Consider the following 23337-nt stretch of genomic DNA (forward strand, 5'->3'; position numbering starts at 1 on the left):
AGTTGGCAGCCAGCAGGACTTCGTATTAAGTGCTCTATTGCGTCTCAACAGTTGAGCTGCTTTTAGGAATACACGATATTAGCTCTAAAGTAGCGCAAGTAGAAGCTACGCTCAAGCTCCACAGACTTTCAGATCTGCTGTTAAAATCTTTTCGATCGAGACCTTTGAACTGAGCTGCTTTTAATTGGGCAGGATCGCACTGGGCACGATTCACTGAACTTGGCTTGTTGAAAATTCACTACTTCTGGGAAGCTACAGTTGGTTTCAGATAACCAGGGTCGAAGGGCCTAACCAGTTCGTAGATTGTACCGCTTATTGATTGTTCGTGGACTTCGACGCCGTTCGCTAGGACCTCAATGATTGTCGAGATAGCTGCGCGAACGGTCCCGAACGCTTTCAGCGTGACTACACCTTTGATAATCCGGCTGCTGAGCTGCTGATACTGGCAGTGCCTTTCAGAACGATGGAGGAGGAGAAGGAGGGTGAGATTAGTAAGTTGCCCGAAACAGGACGACCGTGACTGGCACATCAGTGGTCGTAAGATAGGTGATGATCATGGTGATTATTGTGATGGTTAAGACCCAAAGACATGTGGGGCCACATACGTGTACATATTCTACTATCCCCCGTCGAATTGTAGGTCTTGCCTTTCAGTGCGGTAGCGTGTTGAAGCCGTCGCTGCACGAGTGTGAGGTGAAACCGTAGCTTCGAAGTTCTAAACCATCCCCTGGCTCATTGCGGACAGTTTGCAGAGCACACGGATTTTCACGGGCGGTTGGGAACGTTGAGCAGGGTAAACGCTAAGGGCAGGTACCAACATCTCTAACGTCACGCGCAGCGCGTCGAGACGTTAACACGTGTTTTGCCCGTGTCCCGTGAGGAGTTATTGCTACGTCATGACAAGGAAGACGCACCCGACTAGGTTACCCCGCCTCCACGGTCTCGGAGGTGTTGCACGCCGACCGAATCGGGGCAAGCCGTCCGCACCCAGCGCTGGGCCAGGAAGAACAAAGGTGCACGCTTGCAACGTAGTAGTAGTAGTTAGTGTCAGTAAAAGCAAAGTAGTGATAGTAGTGATCCCTGCCTGCATTCTCTCCTATGCTACGAGCCATCGCCTACACTTTCTCCCACACTCCACCGGCGGCGTCTCTTTCTCTCTCTCTCTCTCTCTCTGGACGGTGATCGGTTCCGCACAGTCATTGCCGTGTTCCCCCGTCCGGCGCCGCCGAGGAGGAGGCGATTCTGGGCCGAGGAGAGGGGACATGACCCCGCGGGGACCCCTCGGCGGCGGCTGGACCACGCGGAAGGAAGCGGCCGCCGGCTATTTCGGGCGCTTCCTCCTACCGCTTCCGCTCGTAGCCTCAGCGCCTCCCAGCGCTACACGAACGAACGTACACTCAGCTAAGCTGACGGCTTTCGGCGTGGCCTTTAGCGAGAGAGGGAGAGGTGACCCGATGGGGGCCGTCATGCTGGTATGAGCTCGCTTAGCCCTTTATCTCGCTTTTATATTTCTTTTTGTGTGTGTGTGTTTGCGCGAGCACCGCAAGGGCTGTACGGTTGACCTACGGACGGTAGCGTCGAGTCTCTTCCTTGATCATGGCCGTCATATCACGCGCTGCAGCGGAGGCGTCATTTCTTTTGCAAATCAACTGAGCTACTTTGCACGCATATATAGCAATGTGTCCAGAAAAAAAGAAAGATGAATGACAAGGAAAAGGTGTGCCATACTTGTCACCCTTTTCATATGCGAAATATTGATAGGGATAGCTGTATCGCTCATCTGCACGACGATGGATCGAGATTGAAAGCTTCCCCTTTAGGCGAGTGGTGACAGCCTGTATCGATAGCCGCAGGCAGAGAGGGATATCTGCCCTGTTCAAACGCAGCCGTCTTCGCGGTTCTGATCAAGCCAGATTCGTAGAGCTCGCGCCAAGCTGACTTTGCCCGTTGCCCCGGACAGCGCTGAAGCTCGTCGGACAGCTTTTAGTCGAATGGGCCCGAGGTAGACCTTTGCTCTGCTTAAGCAATTGGAGAAAACGAGATTGCTCTAATAGTGACGAAAAAGGGGCAGCTTTGTGATACAGGCATCAATCAAACTCGATGGGTTGTAAAAGAAAAGCTTCCTGATTGATCGCGACTGCTCGCGGTGGTGGTTTGACGCACTTAAATTACTCGGTGGTTGGTGCTACGAGCTCTTCCCTCTGAAATAGACGGAATATGGTAAATGACGAATTGAATGCTGCCGGGACAACTGTGTTGCCTCAGCTATTTGACTGGGAGCTCAGTCTGTAATATCGTTCAATACCACTCATCCGACATTACACCCGATTTGCTTCCCAGTACCACCCCGCCCCTTTGTCGGCAGTCTTCTGGGTCTACGTTTGTGACTGGGTGTGCTGAGTGACCAACGAATACGCCACTCACTCCGAAGCGTCGACCTGAGCCGTTAAACTTAGCCTGAATATAATAGTAATAAATAACGTTCCCACATGTACTTACCTAGCTTGTGGGGGAAATTGGCGTTTGTTTCAATGAATTCCCTAGCAATGGAAGGTTTGAAGGAGCGGTAATCTGAAGGACAAGGGAACTGGTTGTTCCAGGCTTTCGCGATGCCTTGGAAAATTTGACAAGGTAAGAAGACCTCCCATGCGGCCCAGTGTATCCAATTGGCATGTATCGAAATATTTTGAATATTTAATCAACTTCTCTCAAAATCTGATGATCTAATAAGTATTGTGTTGCAGGATCCCCGTCCACAGAAGGTGAGGTTTACAAGCGCAAAATCATATTAATGCTATAGGTCGAGAGAACTTCCTGCTAAGATCTATAATAAACCTAAACTGTAGGCTATAGAAGCATTATAAGGGACGCATGCTCAAAAGCATTAGCAATCTGTCAGGTGCCGCTGCTATACTTGTAGAGGTGTCGGTCAAAGTAGTGTAAAAATATGGTTATGCTTAAAACGAAACGTTAGACGCTTGAAATCACGGCACTTGCGCATAAAGCCACAACGAAGGGTATTTAGTGGGCGTGTTCAGTTCTCGCGCTGTCTCACTAACCGATTTTTGACCTCTGTATATTTCACCGATGGCATACAACTTTTGGGACGTGACGGTATCCTAGCCGAAAATACATGTTACCTCTGGCAGCTTTGTATGCTGATCACGAAAGGAAGCGTATACTTTGGTGCTACAGAAACGGATATGCGTTAGTGTCTAAAGTAAGAGCAAAAACAACTGGAAGAGGCGGAACCAATGGCTAGCGTCCGCTGTGTATCCTGCTCTGCCTTTCCGTACAACATGGCAATGAGGGAATGGATACCTGTATATTAAGCATGAAACAGAGCTTGTTCGATTGCTTGTTTTCCTCTTGTACAGTACGAGTAAACGGCTTCCTGCTTCTTGCGGCCCACATCGCGCGGTTCAATGTTTATCACACTCGTAACTGACTCGTCTCCGCGGCTGGTACTCCCTGTCTCCGAGCGTAAGCAGCGTTTTCCACCGCTGCCTCAAGGAACGTGCAACAACGGCTAGCACCGCGGCCGCCACCAAGTCATGTGACTCATTAGAGCGAAATGAGTCACGCACTACATTAGAAAAGCGGGAGGAGGGCTCGAATCGAAGCTACTTTCAAACGCATCGCTTTGCCGCGCGCCTCGCTCTCGAGTGAGCGAGAGACCGGGCCGAAGGAAAAACAAAGTTCCGAACAAATTGATCATGACGTCAGGAAGATGTTTTGGCTCACGCACGACACCGGCGACTCCTCGCGAGGAGACGGGGCGCGCGACCCCCACTTTCTCCGCTGTCGTGGGTGCGCGGGGCGTCACGTCTGGGTGGCAATTATCGGTCGGATCGAAGGTGAGCAATGCGCTTGGGCCTCCCGCCTAACCCCCGCCACAAGCGTCTCCGGGAAGAAGGATGAGAAGGCGCGTATACGTATTGGGCAACGTCGACGCAATGAGAGGCTCCGCGCGCCCCTTAGCAAGAGGGCAACCCTCGTCGAACGCCACAACTCCGCACACGACCGCGCGGATAAAAAGTATATATACAGCTCTAAGCGAGCCGCGAGTGGTGCACAAACCGGACTACGTCCACCGTAGAGGAAGTTGCACTAAGTCCGAGCGAGGCGACGACGACTGTATACGGGAGTCGAAAGAAGGGAAGAAAAAAAAGCCAGCGATTACGTCCTACGTAAAGGATGAACTCTCGATTTACGATGGGACACCATTGTAGGCACAGTCTTTAGTGCTGAGTGACCTTCCGCGCCCTCAAGAGATCGCAGCATCAACTCCAGTGCGCAACTCACCGACGTTTTACAGGTCAGTCTCGAGAGCTTGCTTCTTTACACGCTCCTTCATTGAACGCCCCTCGAGTGGAGTCTGTGATTCGATGGTGGCGATGATGACGCTGATTCTCTTAGTTTAATGGCAAGAGAGCAGCTCAGCCAAAAGCGCCATGCCTAATGGTCTCTACCTGTACGATTTCGTTCGAACAGAACCAATTTTCCAGGAGTCTTCTTTTTTTTTTTTTTTTGCATTGAGAGAGAGCGTAACGCCAGGGGAAGACTTTCATTTATCCATTGGAAAACTTGTGAGTGCTCGGCGCTAATGGGATCGGTCCCCTCATCTCCGGCAGCGGAGGATGATGCTAAAGCAACTAGGTCACCAACCTGGTCGAAGCCAGTGACCTCGAATAACGGAGTCAGTTTTTATTACAGGATTAGACACTGCTTCCCTTCCACCATTGGAGTATAGACATGACACTTCTGGTAGTGGTTTCTTGTTGCTTGCTGTCTCTCATGCCCTGCATGTGTTATCCTCCAGCGCCTTCCTAGCTTCACGAGTTCCTATTCACACGCAGTGTATAAAGTGTGCGGGGGAGAGGTCATGAGGGGTTGGGGATTTGAATGGATACATAAGCAAGCATGGCCGTGGCAGCACAGAGATTGAACTGGCGGAGCTGAAGTCTATTCCCTCTAGCTATGCATACATCTCTTTCACTTCCGGCGCTCGTGTATAGCGCGGACTCCAGAGCGGCTGCATAATGGCATGCACTGAGGCGGCTCCGTGTGCGGAAGTGAGCGAAGCGGCCACACAACAAGTGGTTGTGTGTAATGGGAATCCAGATTAACTCGGAGTGCGCAAGGATACGAGGGCGCTCCGTAAGACGCATACAAATACGCGCAGCCGACTTTGGGCGTTCCCGAATTTCCTTCTCATCTAAATTCGTCGGTCGGCTTCTGCGTAGCGGAGTGGACGACCTCGAGTTCAGTGGCACAACCGTTCCCGCGGACATCGTTCCACCAGCTGTGGCGATCAGCGGACCTTGATTATATACCGGCATGCCCTGCGTGCTGATTACCAGGATCGCAGAAAACTTTGTCCAGGAAGAACAGGATGAGTTTGAGGTTGCGGAAGACACAGCTTAAAAGACTTTTCATGCGGAACTCTTCCTGGCGAACATGTATTTCGGGAGATAACCACACAGCCGGGTGCCGTCCTCTACTCACAGTGGCCTGCATTTCGTACGTGAACTTTACGTGCGTGCTACTTTACTATGACCCAAAATGTAGTTCATCACAATAATTTGATTTCCGTGCCTGACCTTACGTTTGATTGCACCCGAATCGCCTCAATTTATATAATGACATCTCTCATCAGTCATTGTTTCTTTTCAAAAGAGACAGTGATGAGAAACGCCTTCTGTGCGAACAGGGTGGAAAGCGATTGACCAGGGGAACACATCTGGCCTATACCGCTCTACTATAGGGAAGATGCTGTGAGGGAAACGGAAACAAAGTAAAGGTGAGAGGAGAAAATGAAAAAATAGATTGACCGCGCATACATTCAGCAAGTCGCGCTGGCAGGGATGCTACTGGTGATGCCACTAGTGACGTTAAGGGCGATGCTTGCGGTTCATGGGGGCAGTTGTGATCGTTGGGATGTTTGCGTCAGACAAATATTGTTTGCAGTTCTTTACCCTGTTAGCTGCATTGAATAAGATTGTCATTTATAGTACTGTGCTGATAGACCTGTGTCGTTCAGAAGCTTCAAAACTAGCTGTCCTACCCAATCCTCGCTCGTTTCACATTCCTTTCTGATTATCAGGTGCTGGTTTCTGGCGGTACCTATTTTAGCGGCTTTATTCAAACTGGACGCAACATCATTACCCTGGTAAACGCCGATCTGGCAGTCAGCTGAGCCCGTAGACGGCGTCGCAATTCAAAGTTGCTGTCCTTTCGAAATTCGCACGGATGACAAGTCCGCGATGCCGACACAGGCCGGAGAAACTTCCTGTCTCGTCGGTTAAACATTCGCGCCTTCTCTCCTTCGTCTCCGACGGCGGGTCAGCGAAGAGGACCAATCTCCGCTACTTCCTCCCGGGTCACGCGGAAGAGGCCCGGTGTCACGACACCAAAAAGAAACGCAGCGTCGAAAAAGCAAACAAAAACAAAATGTAAGCAGCCACAATGGCGCCCGAGAACAGAGAGAGGCAAGGGAGACACCGTCGAAAGGGACAGGCGTGGAGGAGAACTGTGACATAAGACACGCGTGACGGAGCCTGCGTCCCCTTTCCTCGAGTTTAATTCTTTTTTTACTTCCTCGGCCCCCGGGGGCGTTTTCAAGGGCTTTTCCACCAAGGCGTTGCGCTCCGCCCTTACTACGCTTCTTCCTTCCGGCGAGAAAGGAAGGGGGGGGGGGGGGGGGTAGAGGCGTTGATGCCAATGAGGAAGTAGGCATGAAAAGATGGCGCATCGAGTCATTGCACTGCACTCTGCACTGTACACGCGGTGCAAAATTTGGGACGCGCACAAGAGCGTGCGCCTGCTATTAGCGATAGCCGGAACACCCGACTTGCACTGAGAGCGCGATGCTTAACGCAAAGTAGTTCGTGACAGAGAACGTCACAGACGCAGGACTGAGCTAATTGGACGTAATTGGAGAGCCGTCCGTTGTGCACCATGGTGACACTGGATGAGGACGAGGACGATGATATAACAGTTTTGCTGGAAAATGCTGACAGAAATGGGTGCTGCTTCAATTCCGTTGAAGACGGGTCATCGAGAAAATTTCGAAAGAATTTAGACATCAAGGGCGGCAATTGAGTCCTGATATTCATCGATACACTCTCAAGCACAGACAAGAAGGCGAGGGCGGGATCAAATACTTCGTTTTATTCGTCTTTTTATAGTCGATTTCATGCTTGATATTACTCCCTGAGCGGGCTCTTGTCCGCTTGCAACGCCTGATTGTTTTCTACTGGGCCATTCCATTGCAACCCAGGATCAGATAATGGACCTCTCGTGCAAGAAAGTGGATATATGGTTCGGTATGTAACCAAGCCCAGAACTCGCCCTGCGACACCGCCTACTCTGCTGCACGTCACGTGCTGGAGGCCTTCCACAAAGCGCATAGTTTCGCTTTATGCCTTGCATATTTCCTCGAAACTTCGAACACTTCTACCCCAGAAGAAAAAAAAAAATCTAGTAAAACCACTGTTTTGAATGGAATGGCGACAGCAGAGGGTGCCTTGGGAAGCTTGGCCAGTCATCACAGTGTACCCTTTTCGCTATACGCGCTTCCTTCCGGGGGTGCAGCATGGCGTCGGTGGGACTAAAGATTAGTGCAAGCGACATGTCGTGCCGTCATAACCTGCACAGCGTTTCGGTGCAGGCTCTAGAATTTTGAGACGTAAACAACAACGTGCGTGAGCCCTTAGCGAGAAAAGGAACTTTTCCTTGTTCGCGGATGCGGAAGCGACGATTCCATAATTAAGGAACGCAGTGCAGGTCTTTAAAGCCAGAAGTTTGACACCGGAGAGCTAGCTTGTGATCAGGCCTGTCTTCGCAAGAAACCAACAAACTGGCATGCCAAGTTCGTAGACACGTCCGGAAACTGTCGCTGATTGGAGGTAAACTCGACTCTCTCCGTACGCGTTTATTAAATGGCCCCTGAAATGCTACTTGCTGTAGTATTCTATTGCAGGAAATCTAAAGACGCGGTCCTACTGAGCATTCGAGTCAAATTTTAAAGCTTTGCGTGGAGGGTATAATTTAGAAATATATATTTTTAAAAAGCTTTCCTGGCGACCTCTCACGACCAACTGGAGCGACACATCGCCGCGCGTACTGCGCGCGAACCTCCCATGTGACGTCATGCGTCCGCAATGGACGCTCCCAAGATACGCGGGCGGTATAGATGGGGCACCTTCGCTACTTGTTGACTTCCTTTTTTTTTTTTTCTGCGCGCTGGCGTGGGCTGCGCTGAAGCATAGAGGAGGAGCATCATTTTAGATTGCTCATACCTTTAGTGCTAATAAAAGCAGCTTAATTATTTTTGCTTTGCGGTGACGATTGATGCGACACCTATTGCTCGGCGCGTTTCATAGTTTTCGTATTCAGCATTTCATGAGCTCTTTAAGGAAGAAGAGATAAGGCTTAAAACTAGCAAGATGGACGGGGAATGGGGGAGGGTAGCTTCCAATGCGCTATACAAGTATACAAAGCGAAAGCAAAGCGGAAGGTGTAAACAACATAACTCAATGAGAAGCAGGGAAGTATTTCTGGAGGGAGCGAGAGAGAGGAGGCAGTGCAAAGCAGTCTCACTGACTTCACCACATTGGAAGAGTCTAGAGGTTTTTACAGCGAATAAATTCTCTCTCTTTCTTCTTCTAATTTTTCGACACAAGGGGCGATATACTTGCGCGAAACGCAAGTATATCGCAAGCATAACACTACTTGATCTCGGCTAATATCGAAGATCGGTAACTCCCGATTATTCCTTGATCTAATATGATTTTCTCTTATATTTAAAGACATGATTTTTGCCTCGAATAACTACTGCGCTGATCTCAATTTAATAATCTACCCTTCTCTTTAGTTTCAACGTCTTACCAATGTTTTAATGCCTCCAATTTACCGGAAATACGACCGTGCATTCGCATACTCGACTCCGATATACAAAAGCAACAGAAATAAAAAATAACGACGGGTGATTTTTTATTTCCCTTGCGTTGACTTCTAGAAAGCTACCGTTGTACCATCGCCTTTTCTCGGAGTCTTTTTACGTTAAACGCCACTGTTACGCAGTTAGGGGCCTTTAGTGGTCAGTTTGGAACACAGCTGCTATATGTCTAAAACGGAGACAGTGTGAATTAGCGGCCACAAAATTAAAATAAAAAAACACGGCAAATTCGCAACACGATCTCTTTCGTGCTAGGGTTGCTTAGAAAGGCAGAGCGCGTTCCTCTTTCGCGCCCTCCTTGTTTGGCGCAGCGTCGGAATGTTTGCAACGCTGGAATGCACTTGAGGCAGATATCTCGAAAGAAGCGCTGCCCCCTGATGTACATCAAAGCCACCGGGTGAAGTTGTGACACCAAAAAAGAAAGAAAAAAGGAAGGGGAAAACACTCCATTACGATGAAACACGAAAACGAAAACGGAGAAAGTTTAGCTACAACTCCGCCCTTCATCGCGGCCCCTCGCGAACGCTGAAAAGAAACAGCCCACGCCACCAAACGTCTTGAAGAACAAATTGATACAAGGTGCATCGGAATCTCAGGAATGAGAGACGCTTTTTCGCCGTGCAAACACTGCACCGCAAGGACGCTCCTCTCGCCCAGCACTTCTATGCTGGTTCCCGTCTTTCGTTGTGTCCAATCTGTCTCCCTCCCACGGCACCCGGCGTATAGAGTACACACTCTCAAACAAACCTCCGCTTCGTCTGGATTACCTTTAGCGTTTTCCCCGCTCGCACAGCCGACGTGTGTTGTTCGGTGTTTGCCGTGCAATCGAGTTGCGACATTCGATGGTCGTCGATTGCTAAACGACTTAATTCTTTTTAAATCTTTCCTTATCCGGTAGCTCCGAATCAGGCGCATTTCAACTCGGGCTCCACAAATCACTGCGCCGGGCCGTAGGGGAAGCAGTACGTGTTCGCGTGACTACGTCCAGCCAACGCTGCTTCGCGAGTTGCGTTCTAGAAGAGAGAGGGTGAAATAAACCACCAAGACAGTGACGCCCTCCCCTCCATCGGCTTCTGCATGGAGCGAGCGCTGCTGTGTGCTTTCCGTAATTGACAATTTCTTCTTTTCCGGAGGCGGCGGCGCCATTGCCCTCTTATCTAATCCCTCTCCCCTCTAACCTCCTCTATGCTCCACACTGCCTGATTGCGCCGACGCGGTGAGCTTTAAATGTCGTCGTCGAATGCGCCCCAGGGCGCATCAATGCAGGCGCGATCGCTAGAAAAACGCTTTCATTTCTTCATCCTTTTTTCCCCCCACTCGCGCAGATACCACAGTTGGCTGCATACACCATTACTTCTTAAATCGGAGAGAGATAAATAGAAAGAGAACGTTTATTTCTGAATGAATAAGCTTGCTGGACCTGTGGGTGGAGTCCCCAGTTCAGGGCCCGCGGCCTCCGCCAGAGCCACCGACAGACGTCGTAATAGAATAACAAAGAGAAGGTGCTGATGTACATAACTGGGTGCATTTTACGAATATCGGCAGTGACACTTTCGTGAGTGCGCGTCAGGCGCTTCTCAGGCGGCGCCGTCAAACGCGGTCGAGTATAAATGCTCAACGCTAAGTGCGCGCATTTAGCGTTACCAATAAATACCAATACCAATAAAGCGGCGGTACCAATGGGACACCCTCTACAAGGCATGCATGCTCCGCTGAATGTTGATGGTATAACGCGAAGCGGTGCGGCTTGAAAAGTATTGTGCGATATTTGCCAACCACGAGTTTTCTTCCTTTTATAGTGTCACACGTTTCAGCACTAGGAGTCCGCTCAATTTGGCACGAACGGGGAATGAGCAGTTCGTTTTCGCATCGCCTTTTCTTTCTCGGTGCATGCTTCAGTATCGGATGGTAGCGTCATTTCATGTTCACCTTGTGTCTGTTGTTATTGTTATTATTATAATTATTATTATTTTTTTCCTGCGGGGCGTGTTACATAAAATGAGCCTTCGTGGCGGCCCAGTGGTTAATGCGCTTGAGTACCGATAGGGCGACCAGGGTTCGGTCTCGACCGCGACGGCCGCTTTGTGATGAAGGCGAAACTGTGCGATGTTAATGCACGCTAAGAAACCCTAAGTGGTAGAAACTGTCCGGAGCCCTTCACTATAGGGTCGATCATTGCCTGAGTAAGTTTGACACGTTAAGCATGAAAGATGTTTTCTCGCGTTTTGCGGCCTCGCTATCGTGATAAGTACCGGGAAATTCTGCGACGTCAAGACAGCCCGCAAAGTCAAGTAACGAAAACAGGCACGCTCTTATTTCTTGCCAGTAGGGTTGTATTCGGGCGCACGTATTATATTATTGCGCGGCAGTGCAGCGTCAATGGGTGTCACTTTTTCACAATATAGTGTCGAGAGTTTTTCTTTCGCCCCGCCATGGTGTCTCAGGATTTTAGCTCTCGACTGCAGAGCCCGAGGTCGCGGGATCGAACCCCGACGCGGCGGCCGCTTTTCGATGGCGACGAAAAGCAGCTCTCTCTTGTACCGTGCGATGTCAGTGCACGTTAAAGAACACCAAGTAGTCCAAATTTCTGGAGCGCTAGACTACGATGTTCCTCGTAGGCTGTCAGTTTGGGACGTTAATCTCACAAAACAAACCGTTCTTTCTTTCTTTCTTTCTTTCTTTCTTTCTTTCTTTCTTTCTTTCTTTCTTTCTTTCTTTCTTTCTTTCTTTCTTTCTTTCTTTCTTTCTTTCTTTCTTTCTTTCTTTCTTTCTTTCTTTTCTTTCTTTCTTTCTTTCTTTCTTTCTTTCTTTCTTTCTTTCTTTCTTTCCTTCTTTCTTTCTTTCTTTCTTTCTCCGCCTCGCTTACATTCCCGGGCCACGACATGTGGAGAAGCCCGCCCCATGTTTGTTTGCATCGCCGCGGCACAGCCAACGCCGTTTTCTCCGTCCCTCATATTCTTTATGCGATCAACAGGCCAGCTGTTATCGCATAGAGCGATTCAAGGACGCCGATTCTGGGTCAATGAGCGCCGGGGGAAAACGGCAGAGAAAGGCAATAAGCACATCGATCGGCGCCAGCAGTAGCCACTTTCAGTCTCCGCGTCTTACTGGCAGAAAGACACAAGGGAGAAAGCGAAGACGCGGGGGGGGGGGGGGGGGGGGGGGGGGGGTACAGTGGCTTAGTTTTCTCGCTTGCTTCGGGTGGCACGTATACAGCAGCGCAACAGGCCTCGGCTAATTGCGGCCCTGCTGAGCCGTGCAGCTTTCCCTCTCCGTTCAAGGCGAACTGTGAGCGGTGCGTTCAAATAAACCGGCACAGAAAAAAAAAAAAAAACAAGTGAACACTAAAACTCTCGAATGGTCTACGTTGTCGACGCCTGCAGGAGATGCCGGCGGGTGGACCGACAACTCGGCGGGTGAGACAGTGCATTAAAAAACGCAAGAAAAACGAAAAGTGTAATGAACGTCGCCCTTGCCCCCTTTCTACCTTTGAAAAAAGCAGTACAAAAGAAACAAGCGAGCGTTGCGGTGCTCCGGGCGGGCTACTGCTGCCTTATTGCGTAACGAAAGGCCCGCAGTGGTGACGGTGATAGACCGAAAGCACGTCTCGGTGCCTGACTTAGATTTGTAACGTTTCCAAGAAGAATACCGTGTTATGTGCGTGCTCCGGGAAAGATTGGATGGGAAAGGGGAGGTTGGGGGTGGGGGTGGGGGGGGGGGCAGGTATAACAGCTCTGCACAAATGCAAAGCATTCACTGTGAGACTAAACGCCACGTAACATGTGCACAGGTGCTTTCCTTTGCCCACAGCTGGAAGAGTGCTGTGCGACTTGTAGCACGAGGCGAATGACGTCACATATCCGGTAAGGACGGTAAACTTCCTTGCCTTGGAAGCTGACCCATAAAATCGACAGTCTGCTCCTAATTCTATTCTATGCGAACGAGGTAATTTGAATGATAAAATTGTATTGAAACAACAGAAGTGGGTTGGGGTGATAGGAAAATAGATGTCGAGCCCAGCTGCCAGAAATTAACCCAGTCGGCTAGCTGACTTCGGATGCTTGTGCGTGTGTGTAGCAAAATGAGTTGAATTTATATTGGGGAAAATGTCACAAAGTACAAAAAGCAAACTGATGAGGGTAATGGTTTAGTTTGTGGGGTTTGACGTCCCAGACTTACTCAGGCTATGACAGACGCCGTAGTGAAGGACTCCGGAAATTTCAACCACCTGGGGTTCTTGCACTGACATCGCACAGCACATGGGCGTCTTTCTTTTCGCCTCCATCGAAAAACGGCCGCGGAGGCTAGGATTCGATCCCGCACCCTGGGAACAGTAGTCGAGCGCCGTAACCACTGCGACACCCCGGCGGGATGATGAGGGTAATGCTTGAAGATAATAAGGGAAGAGTGTGGATTTAAGGACAGTTTTCTTAGCTTCATAATCTTCGCGCCGAGCAGAAAACCTGTGGTCTCTTATACAGAATAACAAAGTGTTTTTGAAGAAAAATAAAATATGCAGTGGACATCATAATTTAAAAATGGACGGATAAGACTAGGTAGTTAGCGGGAATAAGGCGGCCACATCTCACACAGGCTGCATGATTAAGTGGGGTTAGTATAATGGTGATGTGTGTCCTGTCTTTCCTTCCACTGTTTTCGCGAAGTCTGCGCTCATTAAGTCCTCTTTACAGCATAAAACTCGCTCATATTGCTATTCTTTTTCACTAACACGGAAGCTGCACCAAGCTCACAACGTCGCTCACAAGCGCCCCGCTTACACTCTGTGTTTTGGAGAAATACTATTTGGGCTAGTTGCAGTTGTGACGGCTTGTTCCGATGTGTAAAACGTTCACAGTTATCAATGTGATAGTGAAGCCTACCGGAAACACTATGGATCGTAGAGTACAGTGACCTCTTCGTTGAAAATTCACCGTTTACGTATTGCTTTATCGTCTCGGTAACAACGTGACCTGGTGGTGATAGCAAAAACATTTTTTTTTAAATCCTCAAAAGCAAGTGCGTTCGCGGATTCTTGTCTCTGCATGTTCAGGCCAGGTCTGGCCAGTTGTGACACTTGGCACCATAGGATAGCAGATTTACACATCTACATCCGCCGGCCTAGCACTCGTCTGATCCTCGCTAACTCGATCATTTCTAGGTCAACTCAGGAGAGAAGAGACATCTGGGCGAGTTGGTATGGTGACATGATGGAAAATCATTGGTGACATAATGGGGACATGATGACATGGTGGCATATGGTGACATGATGGAAAACCGGGAAATCATTGAGGCTAGGCATATCATTCGATTGAGTGAAAAATGTGTTAGTGAACCGTCAATCGCTTTAACAGATAATGAGGTTGAGTTTCTTGAACGTGTTGTGTGTGTGGGGTCATCATGCTTTTTTTGTTTAATGTGCGATTTGGTGCTGCTTGGCTGGGTTATATATACTGTGTTTTTTCAATAAACTTCAGTTGCGAGTTCAGCGCCCGTCCTGTTTGTTCTTCACCTCCGTCCACGACTGTAGCGCTGTTTTTCCATCATGTCAACTCAGGGTCGTTTTACGTTTTTTGTCTTTAGTGACTACCGTCCGACACTTCAGTCCCTTACAGTTGTCGATAAGCTGTTTGACGTGTAGCCTGGTTTGAAGCTACCAGCTCGAAGTCGTGACATTAATGATGACTGCGCGAATTCGCGACAATGATTAGGCCTATGTATAACCTGTCGCTTGACGAATGTGTGGTTGCTAGTTTCTCTGCTTTTGCGCGTTTCGTGCATTACACGTTTTATTTATATGTCTCTCTGAACTCCAAAAGAAGTCGGTCCGAGACACGAATTGTTCTTTTCATGCTCGCACTATTGCTATTCCTTATTAATAATTTCCGGCTGACCTGCTCGCAGCGAAGCCAACATCATCCGCAGTGAGAACGAGGAAGAGAAAAAATGCCTTAGTTGTTACGCTGTAAGTTCACGTGCGACCTGCTACTTTTTTGGCGCAACCGCGTTATGGGTACCGTATCCCTGATAATCGGCCGTGAGGGAAAATCTGATTGTTCGTAAGGTCATGACGTCACCACTAGGCGACATCACGCGAGAAGTTCGAAGCCATTGCGGTAACATTATAATGGGACATCCGCGCGAGATCAACATAATAAAACATTGCCCGTATTACGAAATAAAAATCGTCGCATGCCTCAAATGATTTAACGTTAAAAGAATTTACTTTGTTGGACGAAAAAATTTATGAACCTCAGGTGGAATCTCAACCCACGGCCTTAAATCTTGAGTCCGACCACGGTATATCATGTAGGCCATCCAAGCCACGCCTTTGTATCTTGGAAACAAGTAAGGTTTATAAGTATGTTGTGTACATAACCACTTAAAGATACCATGTGTAAGATATCATGCAAAATAATCTCTCTCGAACGTATTTTAATGATTGCGCGTGAAATCAAAGAGGACCAGAGGCCAGTGTGACGTCATACCTGTAAGGCGGAGCTTAGGTTTCCCTCTAATTTTTATTGTTCGCACTAACGTTGTTAATCATGAGCCAATCGCTCAATCGGCCGTTATATTTCTGAATTAACTGGTAACCATATATTGAATATTGTTAATCATGTAACTTGGTAATGATCTAGTCTGTCAGCAAAGCTAACCAATCAATAAATAATTCAAAAAACAAAACTCGGATCTGCCGTTTGTTCGAGTGAAAATATCCACGAGGGAAAATGGGCGTGGCAAAACTGCAGTTACCCGCTGCTCCGTTACCGCGTGCTGTTCGCGAGAGCGATGCCCGAGGAACACGCATCAATCATCCGGTAACTTTGTCGTTCGCCCTCTGTATTTGCTCCTATCGTTCCATAGTATCTTCCAGTCATTATCAGCGCTTTGTATGCAGCTGCTAGGCGTCGCTTTGCCGGAAAGTGTTCGAGCGTTGCCCTCCCTCAAGCTTAGGCGTGGGAAATGTCTCCCAGCTCGAATACCGTCCATGTGTAAAAAGGAGTTGATATATCTCTCGCTTTCTTATCGCACCCAACTCCTGGAATCGAATTGATAGCGGAGCTGGGGAACATGAGATACGACATGAAGCCAGAAACAACATCAATAAGAATCTGCGTGGGTTGGGCGGTCTGGAGCTACCAGTAATCTTGTATTACAAGATGGGCGGCGCTTCCGTGGACATTGGAAACCCTGTTGTATATATGTCCATGTCGAGAGTACTGACAACTTGCAGAGTGGCACATTAATGAAGAGCAGACTTCGGTTCGTCATTACGCTCACTCCGCAGGTCTCATGCTGACATGGCGCATTACATGCTCGAGTTCGGCAAGCTCTGCTTTCGAGGGCTAGATTCTCTGTGATGGATTAAGGCGTAGAATTACGACATAATATAATGTCTGAAATGACATGGAGTTCCTTTCCCATGATGACAGTGAGCAATGATAAAGGAAACTGTTCTGCTTTCTTTTTTTTTGCGTGTTGATTCGCTACATTTATTCCATGGACAGTTCTGAATCTCAGTATCGTTCATTGAGTGCAGTCAAATCGAGTTGGTGGGTCGTGCAGTCTGAACTATTGGATGCTTTTTTTTTTTTATTACGCTGCTCGATGGTTCCACTCAGTCGTACTTAAAAATGCATTTAGGCAAACTCCTGATCTGAAGGCGCAGCTTGAATGATCACAGAGCGCGCATTCAGCTGTTCCTCAACATCGTCCGCATTGAACTGAGCATAACTTCTCTGAAATTCTCTACAACTAGACCAACGCGTTAAAAGCATTTAAACACAGTAAATGATTATCACTTCAAAATTTACTGCTTCAAATACTCATTCTTCCTTTTAGCCACAAGTAAACAGAACAGCCTGAGTCCATCTGTTACTAATTTACCTTTGTTTACTATGTTTGCATATCTTCATCTTAATAGCAAAACTTTCTTATATGCTTTTGTTCAGCCATTATGTCCCCAGTTATGTTCTGTTGTTCCTAATATTTGTAACTTAGGCGCATACATATGATAACAACTGCACACTCGTGCTTTCTTTAGTCTAGTGTCGTAATACCTTTAATACTCTCATCTGCGCAAGTTATTAGAAAAAACCGCTTTTATATTTTATTTGTATTCGTATAATATTTCTCAGCAGTTCTGCACTTTATGCATTTTTATTATCGAGTAGATTTCTACATATGGTCAAGTCACTGCGTGTTCCTAACATACTCTACATAGGCTTCTCTTGTATTCACTGTTGCCCACCTACAACAATGACGAATCGGCTTAGTAGTAACTGCAAATAAATAAATAAATAAATAAATAAATAAATAAATAAATAAATAAATAAATAAATAAATAAATAAATAAATAAATAAATAAATAAATAAATGAATAAATGAATAAATAAATAAATAAATAAATAAATAAATAAATAAATAAATAAATAAATAAATAAATAAATAAATAAATAAATAAATAAATAAATAAATAAATAAATAAAGCAACTAAAGTTGCAAATAAGTTTATAGGTAACTTTTGCAGAATAAAGCCAGTAGGTTTAGCAATAGTAAGTAGTATATGGGAACCATAGCACGAAGGGAAAATAGGAAAGCATCATCCAAAGAAAAGCAAGTATCAGCAAAGGAGCACACAGGTAGTAGGTTGGGTAGGGCACTACCGAGGAGGAATGCAGTAGGTCACGTCAAATAGCTTCAACGAAGCACAGAAAGTCCGTGTTTTCGAACGTAATAAGTACGAGAGCAACTCTTTATTCATATTGAGGTTTAGGTTGGTGAAGGAAACGCACGCACGCACACACACACACACACACACACGCGCACGCACGCACGCACACACACACACACACACACACACACACACACACACACACACACGCACGCACGCACGCACGCACACTTATTTACAAAGAGCTTTGGGATAAAACATCTGTTCCCCCCGCTTTGTAAAGAGCTTTCTAAAACCACCCATTCCCCTTGTTTATGAACAGCTTTCTGCAATACAGCGCGTGTTATCGTAGGTCGTGTGCCGTTCGCTTCAGCCGTAAAGCTCGGCTCATACCGCTCCTAGTTTCCAAGCACTCGAGACGAAAAACAGGTCTTCAAACCAGCCTATGATTTCGAAGGCGATGGTGCGTGCACGCACACTTGTCAGCAAGCACATTACGGCGGTTCTTTTTCTCGCTACATTGTTCAAGGTTAAGGGAACAGCCTGGCCGTACGCACACACCTGACGTCTAACCTCTCCACGCCGATGCCGTCTCTCGAGAATAAAACGAGCTGCGTCCGTACTGCTGGATTATCGGATCGAGTGCCGCTTGGCGTGCCTCTTAAAACGAACGAATCAAAGCGCTTTATTCGCCGTAATGTAGCTTATTTGCATTCCGTGCAGTACTGCGAGCTTCGATTAGTCGCAACATTATCTCGCCCCTAAGTGATCTCTGCTGATAAACCAAGTTTGTAAACTGATCAGTGATTCTTGTTTATGTTGACTCTGCTCAATTGATGACATTAACCTACATACTGCTGAGCAAAATAGTAGTACGCCGGTGTTTTTCCCATGACCTGAATGGGATTTCGAGCTTTGCGTTCCGTCTTTACTAACTGCTGTGTACGTCACAGTAGCGATTTTGAGAAACGGCATTACTTATAATTGTGCCAGAACAAAAAATATGGATTAATTTATACCGCTAACCGAGGACGGAATTACGGACGATGCTAATCTGAGCGTAACTATAAGACCAGTGCTTGAGTCAATGGAACTGTCAACTTTTATAACGGAAAAGAAGATATGTTCCCCACTTGAGGGTTAACAGCGGTCCGCTCCCGGACGGTGTAATTTTTTCAAGAAGCAAAGGAAATAAGGTGACGGAAAAGCGGCAAGGTAACGCGGAGTCCTCAACTGCATCATGTGGTGGCAATTTCGGTTCTGGGTAAATATTTGTATTCGTCTCTAGTTACACTCAATTTTACACTAACGGCGACAGACATACCTACAAAATTATAACGCCAGACAGACACCATAGCGGCTGGGTTGGTATAGAACGCTACAGACACAATGTTTAAGTGTTAGGTTTGGCCTGTAGCGGTGGCACGTTGTTGACATTTCTTTTCTGCGAATTTATTTTCATTTATACGTTTTTCAGCTATTACCTCCTCTAATGATTACTGCCACAAAATATAATATTAACTCTCCAATATAATCTCTGGGATTTCGAACACGTCGGCTCTGGTCGGCCGTCCCCATGTGCCTTATTTCTCTTCGTTCATTTAGTTCGTCTGAGGGTGAATACATCAATCCGTGATTAATAGTAGCATCTAATTAGCATCATTTCAATTTTTTCTTCAATGCAGGAAGTCTAAACGTCGCAGAGTTCCGGCGAGCGCCCGCTGGCCGACAAGACGTTCCCGGAGAAAATTTCATAGTCTCATGTCTGCCCACGTGGCACAAGGTAGGCACGCCCGCACTTTACGCCTCTTCCTTTCCATCAAGCGAAGCGAAATGTGCTATCACCGTGTGTGTGCGTGCGTGCGTGTGTGCGTGTGTGTGTGTGCGTGCGTGTGTGTGTGTGTGTGTGTGCGTGCGTGTGTGTGTGTGTGTGTGTGTGTGTGTGTGTGTGTGTGTGTGTGTGTGTGTGTGTGTGTGTGTGTGTGTGTGTGTGTGTGTGTGTGTGTGTGTGTGTGTGTGTGTGTGTGTGTGTGTGTGTGTGTGTGTGTGTGTGTGTGTGTGTGTGTGTGTGTGTGTGTGTGTGTGTGTGTGTGTGTGTGTGTGTGTGTGTGTGTGTGTGTGTGTGTGTGTGTGTGTGTGTGTGTGCGTGCACGAAACGTTCAGTCTTTGTCAAAAAGTGTACAGTCCAGGGGATCTGCCTCTGAGCCATTTCATGCGGCCTGTAACGCATTACCAGTGTTCGGAATCTCATGATGGTAAGAATATTTTTTTTTTGTCCTACCCTCTCCGATGGAAACAACCTCCACTAAGGCTAAACTGGCGCCACTAAACGGCTCAGAAGCAGATCCCTAGGCTCTACACTTTTGACAATAATAATAGGAATGCTGAGGATGCAGTGACATCAGCATAGCCCGCCGCCATACCGCTAACAAATTCGAGGCTACTTTCAACCGAGGTGATCTTTTAGCAGCTGTAATTAACAAAAAAAGAAGGAATATGAGTATGCTGACACCGGCCTTTTGTACATGTATACATGTCGTTAAGCCGAGGTTTCTTTCTGCTCGCTTTTGGATATTACGGTGCCTAGATTTTGTATTGCTGACGTTCATGCTTCTTTGTCACTCGAGGAACACGTGAACAAACTCACGTGTTTCGACGCTGGACGTCATTATCATGGCCACGAGGGTCGGAAGCATAATCAAGGGAAAAGAAAGTGCGACTTTAACTCCCTATTACTTAGTAGCGGACCAATATTTGGCCATATGCTTTGTCCTAGTGCCCATTCAAGTGACTTGTATTTGTAGGACTGGTCACGTGAATAAACGTCCTATCGAATAAGAAATTGTTTCAGGACAAGACATTAGGCTGAGGAAGTTCTGTCTGATAATCAAAAGCTGTACATTTTAACTATTGTTGGCAGTGTTCTGTTTGTCGCATGGCATTTCTTATGTGGTCAAGGAGAATAAGCTTAGGGAAGATTACTTGTACGACTGTAGCAGGAAATCAAAGAATTTGCGTCATATTTTTGTTGCATGGTAGAACTCGTTTCATAACGGGTTTAACGGTTTCAGAACGGTTTCCGAATAAGAAATGATGCAGCTAAGTTGGAGCAGAGAAGTTCTCAGGTGTCGAAATTTCATTTTCGTTTTTTTTTTCTTTTTGACCGATTACGGAGCACCGCGGTAACCAGTGGCACAGTAACATAGCCCCTGATTTCGTGAATTCAGCTTATGGGCACAGGATTTCCGAAATTAAACTTTCTCTGTTGTTTTTTTCGAAAACAAACTACAAGCAGTACACAATTGTGTTATGCGAACTGTGGTTATGCCAGCTGGTGTACACAAAGTGAAACAATAACTGTCGTCTTCAAACCCGAAATCAAATAAAGTCACTTAACTCCGTTATCCATCATTTGGTTTTCAATAATAGCGACTTTTCTATTTTGGAAACGCTGTGCGTTCCGTCACAAAATCGTTATTTCAGCGAGTCGCTTTCTTGTCGCGCTATAGAAAATCGCTCAACGAGAGAGCGCTTTCGGCGGATAACGCGGAAAAAAAAAAAAAAAAAAAAACTTTCACGGTCTTCGCCTTTAAACTCATTTTTGTTGGCTACCTCAACGACAGGTCGGAAGCGCGTTCAAAGCTAATAAAACAGCCCGTACCCCTCTGCCGCCTTCCGCCAGTACGTCGTCCCTGAACCGCTCTAACGACCGGCGAAAGAGCGCAAACAACAGGACGAGGATGAGAGGAACGCTCCAGGAAACTTCCGACATAGAACGGGCATCTTCGATTACGCAAGAGCAACGGCAATAAAAAAGCAAAGGGTTAAAAAAAAAAACGTCCGAACGATAGAAAAAAGGTGAAACGTCAGAAGTTGCGTCTTAACGGCTGCTTAGCCAAGAACCAATTAGAATCAGGCAGCGTGGCGACGCTTCTAGAGTACGCAAGCGGATATGGCTCGTATTGCCACATACGCAACGGTAACGCGCTTTCACGTGCGGGTCAAGCGTACTCGGCTCGCTAATGAGAGGTCTCTGAATCGTAGTATAGTAGTGTTGAGTAGAAGTAGAAAGGAGAGGGCCTCGCATGCCCCGAGGTGCTTGCCAGAGGGCGTTTGGCAGGCGTCCACTGCCCCGAGAGCACGAGGCGGTGAAAGGGGGAGGGGTGGGAAAGAGGTGTCAAGATCACGGACGACCAGCACACCCCTATCAGCACCACCACCACAAACAGCAACCGGCTCGTGCGCAATGCTCGCAGGAACGCCGAGGGTCCGGCGGCCCGCGGAAGAACAGCAGTCTCTCAGTGCGTCAAAGGCGCTGGCGCGAGCAGCGGCGCGTTCTCCGGGCAGGCCTTGACCGCCGGTCCGGCGCCCTTGACTCGCCGGGGGCGCGCCTCCGACCAAGCCGCCGCCGCCGCGCACCCGTCCTGGCACTGACGGGCCTCACGCGGGATCATCCGGACGCCGCCGCCTCCTCCTCGTGCTCGCTTGCAGCTTCCGTCGACATGCCGACGATTCCTCGGTAAGTCTCCCACGGAGAGTTGCGCGTATTGTGACACGAATGTACAGCCAGCTTCAATATAAGAGGGAGCGTTTGTTTATTCGGCAAGTCAATTTGTGAACTCATCGGTAAGTGATCTCTGTGGGGCTGCTCGCTGCCCACAAATTTTGTGCGCCTGTGCCCCTTGTTGAGCGATTTTCCAACCTTCTTCAACATGAAAGAGAACACTCACCGTCGCTTAAAGCCGCATTTTTTCTTTCTTCCGCAAGGTTTGGCAAATATAAGGCCCGCTCGTCGACAAAAGAACTATTGCGAAAAAAAAAAAAAGAAAGAAGAGAAATATAATGATTTCCGCCCATGCTCGGGCATAAATAGTTCGGTTTTAAATAACGACATGTTCCCTCTTATAATAGGGTGGGGTGTATTTGCTACGTCATATTTGTACCGCTTTGTCGCGGGAGAAGCCCTGTTCAGGAAGTCACGATCCCTGTGGAGCATGTCCCCAAAGGCAACGTGCTGCGTATAACGGCTTACTCGTGCAATTTGCGGACTTCTAGCAATCATTCCATCGCAACTCCGTGCGCTGAAAAACGTGGCATAAGCAAATCGGCTGATCGCGTGATTATTCTTTGAGTACCGTCAGAGACCAATTCTAATGGCTGCTTCATAGATTATAATTTTAATATAGCCGCTGTTGGCATTACATTCAGTGATTAACATATATTTTCATCTCACGGGTTTCTTTTCTTTGAAGCGAAATTTGCGGAAAGGAAAAAAAATGCGCGCTCTTTCTATTGCCCAAAAGTATTTTCTCTAAGCTCAGAGACCATTCTATTACAGGCTGTAAAAAGAGCCTGGACTTGCACAAAATTGCGGCCGAGACACTTGCCATGTGCCCTTTTCGTTGTGGTAAAGCTCCTTTTAACAGGTCTCGATGGGCACGTCGTTCTTAGCTGAACGATGTAGGTATACTTTCTTGATAGCGCGCACTCACTTCCAATTTTTTCCCTGTTAAAGTCTGCTCTTGCACCATCCTCGGCGCTTAAGAATAAAAATAGTTTTGGTTTCTAGGTAAAAAAAGACAACAGCTATCGAACTGTGTCAAAATATTGACATTTCCTCGTTAAGTATCACAGAATATGAACTCAGAAGAATTATTGGTTGCCTAGACGGGAAAAGCAGACTGGTGCGCCTTAAGATCAA

The 23337-nt window shown here is 47.4% G+C and overlaps 1 protein-coding gene across 1 annotated transcript in view; it reads left to right on the plus strand.

Moving 5' to 3' along the window:
• The window catches only part of LOC146178756 (immunomodulatory peroxidase-like), a 110616-nt gene that overhangs the window by 61359 nt on the left and 25920 nt on the right, over positions 1-23337 (plus strand). Inside the window, exons 2-3 of the mRNA XM_084578526.1 lie at positions 19322-19419; positions 21893-22155. Of these exons, the coding sequence (XP_084434652.1) occupies positions 22139-22155 (17 nt within the window). The 5' untranslated portion in view covers positions 19322-19419; positions 21893-22138. The remainder of the gene's footprint in view (positions 1-19321; positions 19420-21892; positions 22156-23337) is intronic.

Source organism: Amblyomma maculatum, chromosome 9, assembly GCF_055883805.1.
Source record: "Amblyomma maculatum isolate TAMU_Amacu chromosome 9, ASM5588380v1, whole genome shotgun sequence".
Classification (NCBI taxonomy): Eukaryota; Metazoa; Arthropoda; class Arachnida; order Ixodida; family Ixodidae; genus Amblyomma; species Amblyomma maculatum.